The sequence below is a fragment of the Quercus suber genome, unplaced genomic scaffold (assembly GCF_002906115.3).
Source record: "Quercus suber isolate HL8 unplaced genomic scaffold, Cork oak 2.0 scaffold_693, whole genome shotgun sequence".
NCBI classification, from domain to species: Eukaryota; Viridiplantae; Streptophyta; class Magnoliopsida; order Fagales; family Fagaceae; genus Quercus; species Quercus suber.
The window spans coordinates 47,699-54,723 of record NW_027070134.1 but is presented as its reverse complement, the minus strand read 5'-3'; the positions used below and the strand labels follow the sequence as shown (position 1 = coordinate 54,723).

The 7,025-nt window shown below is 35.1% G+C and overlaps 1 protein-coding gene across 1 annotated transcript; it reads left to right on the top strand.

Moving 5' to 3' along the window:
• Positions 1–377: 377 nt before the first annotated feature.
• On the top strand, positions 378–6,758 carry LOC112016925 (trigger factor-like protein TIG, Chloroplastic). Its single transcript, XM_024049385.2, has 13 exons — positions 378–735; positions 1,107–1,190; positions 1,273–1,401; positions 2,938–3,026; positions 3,228–3,411; positions 3,789–3,879; positions 3,977–4,131; positions 4,335–4,427; positions 4,665–4,757; positions 5,382–5,462; positions 5,594–5,743; positions 6,079–6,174; positions 6,515–6,758. The coding sequence occupies exons 1-13, from the start codon at positions 442–444 to the stop codon at positions 6,590–6,592; spliced, it is 1,617 nt and encodes a 538-aa protein (XP_023905153.1). The 5' UTR covers positions 378–441; the 3' UTR covers positions 6,593–6,758.
• The last annotated feature ends 267 nt before the right edge of the window (positions 6,759–7,025 follow it).

The window sequence follows — 7,025 nt, the reverse complement described above, 5'->3', positions numbered from 1 at the left end:
CTCTACATCTTATACTCTATTATTTTACCATTCACTTTAACTATTATTTATTTATTATTTCTTTATGCATATAGAAGAGATAGAAAATTGAATATAAAACAAACTTTTATTTTTATTTTTATTTTTTATGTTTAGCTTAAGCTAAAAAATTTAGCTATAGCACACTAGATGTTGACGTTTTGTTTGGTATTTGGACTATTTTAGCATACCCAATGTTAATGATCTACAACTTTGTTGCCAAAAGCCCCTCTATAACTATAATCATCCATAAATGATAAAACGACCCATGAATATGATCGAACCTTGTCGTCAGCAAACCAACTACAGTCGTTTACCGTAAAAATAACCAAAAACTGTCCCTCAAAACGAATTATCCTATATTAATGTCCCTGTCTTTCTTTCTCTCTATCCTATTGTTGTAGCAACTAGCAAAGTCCAACAATGGAGTTGTGTCTCAGTAGCACTACAACTACAAGGGTCCTCAACTTGAACCCATCTCGACCCTCTCACAATTCTCTCAGAAACCCACTTCTCCATTTCAACCATACTCACAGACCCTTCACTTTTCTCAAGCTTCCCTCTCCTTCCCGCCAATTCCACCTCCTTCAACTTCAATCACCTCCAAACCCCTCTCGCTTCACCGCTTCAGCCTCTTCTTCAGTCGCTGCTGGCAATGAAAAAGATCAGCTTCCAGCAGATATTGAGGTCAAGGAGACCCAAGAACCCAATTGCAGCGTGAGTTTTTTTTTTTAGTAACTTCGTTGTCTCTCATGTTTTCCCAGATAATCAGTGGTTGTTTTTCTTCGTATAATTATCATTGCTTTAAGTTTTACTTGGTTTTTTTCAATTGGGTCTTTATTGTTTTCTCTGATGAGCTAAAAACGCTAGGCCTCTCTCTTTTGTTTGAGTTTTTCCTTTTTAAGCACTTACAATTTCCAAGTATATTAGTAGTTATTTAATTCAACTGTTTTTTTTTTTTTCCTTCTCAAATGCTTCATTTATTTTGGTCTTTCAATTACTTTTGAGAACTACATTTTTGCATTTGTGTAATTGAGAAAGTTGAAATTGGTAAAAATCTGTATCAATATGTATCTCTCTTTGTGCAGGTTAGGTTGAGTGTACAAGTTCCACCAGCTGTATGCGATGACTGCTACAGTAGGGTCTTAAATGAGTTCATGAAGCAAGCCAAGGTGCTCTTGGGAAGATACATGTTTTAGCCTGTGGAACAAGGATGTTGTTAAATGTTCTAATACTGGTTTTTTGTGTACTTAGGTCCCTGGATTTCGCCCGGGAAAGGAAGTTCCCGAGAGTATTCTTATAAGTTATGTCGGGAAGAAAAATGTCCAAAAGGCTACTGTTGAATCTATCTTGAAGAGGACACTTCCACATGCCATGTCCTCAGTATGTGGAAAGTAACATCCGGTTATTTATTTTATTTTATTGTATTTTTCTGTTTCTGTTTTTATTTAATTTATTTTAGGGTAATATTTTTCATTTAACCTTTAATTTTCTTTGGGTTCACTTCAGTTCATTTATGTTTATATTGATATAGATGCTTGCATTGATACTGGAATTTGCAAATTCTCATTTGTTGTTTCTAGTTCTGTATAATAGGAGTTGAGGGGATCCATTTAAAATAGATATATTAGATGGTCAATGATTTGTAACTTAGGGTCTGTTTGTTTTGGCTTCAAACCATTTCAAGAAATCATTTTCCGTAAAACCATGTGTTTGGTTGGCTTTTAAAATAGAATTTTTCGGATTTACATTTCATTTGACCGTAAAAAAGAAGCCTTTGACCCGGAAATTATTTTACATTCCTATTTTCACTTCAAATCATTTCCGGACCGAGCTTCAAATGCGCAAAGAGAGAGAGAGAGAGAGAGAGAGAGAGAGAGCAAGAAGAGGGAGTGGAGATCGCGCCCCAACCCCCAGATGCGCCGGCGAGATCGTGCTGGCGAGATCGTTGCGGCAAGATTGTCCTGCCAAGATCGTCTTGTCATCGATCGCAGCACCGCGCCGATCGCACTAGATCACACCGGTCTCGTCGATCGCAGCATCGCGCCGATCAAGCAAGATCGAACCTAGTCACCTCAAGCGCCTTCGCCGTCGCCTTCTCCTTCGAATCCACACGCCTTCGCCTCAAGCAAAGATTGCAGCACCGCGCTGGCCCACACGCCTTCACCTTTTGACCGGATTTGATGATTTTTTTTCTTTGGGTTTTGTTTCTTTTGTGTTTGTGGACTGAGAAATGATATTATATATTTGTTTGGAAGCTGAGAAAATGTGAGCAATAAGTAGAAAATGTGTTTTCTATAGTATTTTCAAGAATACAACCAAACATCAGAAAATATTTTTCAAAGCATTTTTTGAAATGCAACCAAACAACTTGAATACATTTTCCTTTCCTGAAAATAGCATTTCCGGAAAATATTTATTTTCTGGAAAATATTTTACATGAACCAAACACAGCTTTATTTACAACAGGTTCAAAATTTCTATAAAAAAAATACGCAGCACATTTTGTATTCTACATTCCTCATCCCCTGAAAGAAAACAATTTATCACTTACAAAAGCCTATGAAAGTTGTATCAGCTTTCAAAACCAGAAATCCCTTTTGACTGTGTATTACCTTTCCAATAAGGACTTGAACTGAGCCTTATTCTACAAGAAAGAGTTTACATATTTGCAGCATTTATTCCACATCTAGTTTTGATTATGTAGATTATTGGAGCCAAAGATACTTACCTTTGACCATTTTCTTTTTCTTTATTTTTCTAATTGGTAAGTTACACATGCACCAGATGGGTTTTCAACCCACGACCTCGTAATTCTTGTGGAAGGAAGACTGCCATTCAAGGCAGAGCTCATTGGTACTACATTGATCATTTTCTTAGGCATGTTAATTGAACTCTTGATTTGCTTTTACTTTATAGGTGACAGGAAGGGCTTTGAGAGATTCAGTCCGCATTGTAACCAAATTTTCTGACATGGAGCAGACCTATTCTTCTCTCAACTCTCTTAGGTTTGTCATGTATACATCTTATAAGCTACATTTCATTTGCATGCTCTTACCATTTTCTTTCATTGTATCTTAAAAGGAGGGGCATGCACGCGCGCACACACACACACACTCATATATATTGAGGAGAATGATAGAAGTAAACAGTGAATGACTCAGCATGCACTTTCATGGATCATGATTGCTAATTGACTTGTGCTCTAGATATGATGTCATTGTTGATGTAGCACCTCAAGTCAAATGGATTCCTGAGAACGGGTACAAGAACTTGAAGATTGTTGTTGAAATAGACAGTGACATAGATGCTAGCAGAGCTTCTGAACAAGAACTGAGACGCCGTCACAAGTCACTTGGTTCAATGAGGATTGTAACTGATAGAGGACTACAGGTAACTCAAGTTAAAGTTACTCTAGTCTCATAAGCATATAACTTGTTGCTTTTCACCCTCAGTTTCTTTTTTATAACCATATTGATTAACAGCTTCATGGCTTATTTGGTTTAAAAAAAATTAACTACTCCTACATTCTGTCAAAAGATGAATGAAAAAATGTTTAGCCAGCATCAATTGTCCAACTTTCCCTGTGTAGTAATCATGTTGTAATTGTTAAATTGCAGTTCTTGATGCCACAGAAAGAAATTCATGATTTAATCTTTTATCCTTTGAGCATAATTCTTTTTCCCTGTTGGGGGGCTTCTTTTCATATGAGTTGTGTAAATTGTAAAAACTTGAACCTTCCACTTATCAAAAAATTGAACCTTCCACAGATTGGTGATGTTGCAGTCCTTGATATATCAGCAACAACAGTTGATCAAGATGAGTCAAATGTTCAAAAGATTCCTTCTGCAGAGAGTAAAGGTCTGCCAGTGTGCACTGAAGATTTCACTTCTGTTAATTTCTCATTTGTAAAAGCATCTTGAGCATTTCCTCCCTCAACTCTATGTTCTACCTGCAGGTTTTCATTTTGATACAGAAGATGGTGGCAAAGTACTTCCTGGTTTCCTAGATTCAATTATAGGAATTAAACGAGGTGAAGCAAAGTCATTTCAACTTGTATTCCCTGAATCATGGAAACAAGAAAATCTTCGTGGTGTTCATGCACAATTTACTGTGAGTAAATTCATTTAAAAAAATTCCAATTATAAAATAAAGACACACATATATATGAATGATGAAACGATATTGCAGTTCTTTCGTTCTTTTTAGCCTTTCAGTCTGTTAAAAAATTTGTTAATTGTTTTCTGTAGTAATCTATATATGCTCATTGTACTGAGCTTAGCAAAATGTGAAATTTTTTATATATTCTTTTTTAGGTTGAATGCAAAGAACTGTTTTACAGAGACTTACCTGAGTTGGATGACTCCCTTGCTGACAGGCTGCTTACTGGGTGCACCACTCTGAACCAGGTAAGCCTTGTGCACTTACACTTTTTTTTTATATTGGTAATTACTCACGAATTCAGTGGGTCTTAAACCCACAAATTATCCTTCACTTTGTTCTTACAAGGATAGAAGATGTAATTTTAGCTAGAGCTCATTGGAACCCTTGTGCACTCATATATACTCTTAATTTTCCCCCCAAAATTTAAATATCCCATCCAATTATCTCTAAAATATAACATTTTATGTTGTTCAAATCTTCAGGTCAAGGAATCATTGTTTCAGAGATGTCTAGAAGTGGAGCAAACAGCAAGAGAACAAGCAACAGATAATGTGATTCTAGACCAGCTTCAAAAGGTGAGTCTTCAAAAAAAGCATCTTTGAAATTGAATTCATTTGTGGTTTCTGAATGGTTCTTGCTTTCTGAACATTGTCTGTACATGGCTTTGTATTATCGAAATGCATAAACAAAACAGAATTTTGTGTGTTTTAACTGTTTTTGGCCTTTGTTGCATGAACTTTTTAGGAAAATTTCTCTTTCTTACATTTGTTTACTAATTAAGAAAATGAGAGAGAGAGAGAGAGAGAGAGAGAGAGAGAGAGAAACCTTATTGGATGATTTCTTGTGAGTAGGCACATTAATGTTATCCAAATGATCTATCTTTTAATGGATCCACAGTCCATACATGATATAGAAACTAAAGAATTATCATGTGAGAAACATAATGTACCAATCATTAGACTTTATTTTATTATTATGATCCTCTCTTTTGACAGCATGTCAGGACATATTTTGATGGGACCCATGTTGTGGCCCTGTATATTGGCAACTTGAATTGATAATAATTAAATCTATCACTCAGTTCATCCTGCCAGAAGAATATGATTAATAAATCATGAATTTATTTTTGAACCATATCCCTATTTATTTATAATTGTGAATTTTTTTTTACATATTTCTGTGTGTGTGTGTGTTTTTAGATGGTAGAGGCTGATATTCCTCAATCCTTGTTTGAAGAACAAGGTAGGCAGTTATATGGAGCCCAACTTCTACAGATACAGGTTGGTACTTGCATTAATATCTATTACTAGGGTTCCAAAAATCTACCTTCATATGCATGTTTTGGTTTCAACTCTCTCTCATTTTCTCAGTTCTGTGTGTTGGTACTCATTCTAGTATTATCATGGCACAGGCAAATATGAAACTGAATGAACAACAATTGGCTTCTCTGTCAAGCCCAAAGGCAGTTAATGAGTATCTTGAAAACCAGAAGGACAACATATTGAATGTAATAAAACAGAATCTTGCAGTTGGAGATATATATAAACGTGAAAATTTGCAGGTATACATCTACAATAGAAGATAATTTTTCTTTCAACTTCTGTGAATGTACCGCAACAAAATAGCAATTAAGTCTCAAAATTTTGGGTTTGACATCTTTTGTGAATTTACGTTATCTTTCTGTTCATGACTTTGATTCTTCCTGTTGTGTTGCATGGATTAACCAGACTGTAGGAAGAAGGGTCTGTGGGACTCCAGTTGATCTTATCAGAATTATCTTTTTCTTTTTCCTTATAATAAATTTTACTTGCTGGTTAAAAGAGAAGCATCACTTGCTTTATTGAAAATACATTGCTTTTTACAACTATGTGAATATCTTAATTGCTTGTTTTGCAGTTTTCAACTGATGAGCTTGTGAAAGAGGTTGGGAACTCTATTGCTGAATTTAAACGTCAAAAACAAGAATACGATGAGGAGAGGGTGAGGGAACAGGTAATATTACTACTTTCCTTTTGGCTAAACCTTTTTTATAAGCCAATGCTGTTATCGTTAAAGCCTTCACAAAGGCTTGTCTAGGGATTCCCCAACAGGTCAAAGGACAACATATAACAATTAGTTTACAACAATACTATTGGAACAAAGAATAGAGTTGAAGTACTTCTACTAGCATTGATCTGCACTGTGCTTATGTGTTTTTGATATTTCTGTGAAATTGATCTTCATTTTTTTCTTTTTTCTTTTCTGGCTTATATATAACCTTTGGCCCTAATGCTGGTAGGAGAATTTTAAGGACTATTAACAATGAACAAATTTTCCCTCTGAAATTGTGTAGGTACAGGAGATACTAGAGGGAGCAAAGGTGCTTGAATGGTTGAGAGAACATGCAGAGATTCAGTATATAACCAGATGAGAGAGAGAGAGAATAGGACAATTACTTTACAAAGGATATTCAAGATTGCTAAAAAGTGTCAGTTCTGTGAATTTTGTAATGAACACATGCATAAAAAGATAACTATGTCAAGTTTTGGACGCTCCACAACATTCAAAATTTTAAACTGATCGTATGCATATCATCATTTTTTGTTAGATTCTAATAGGCCACAAACTAAATTGACCCCTTGTTATAGAAATTAATTAATTAAATTAGTCAAGTTATTAATTAATCAATTTATCATGAAAACATGTGGTAGCACAAACAAATCACCAAATAACTAAATATACAACGGAAATTAAATGACACGGTGATTTGTTTACGAATAGGGAAAAATCTCGTGACAAAAACTCTACCAGGTGATTTTCAGGTCACCACTCTAAAAACTCCACTATTATCAAATCAAGCAGTT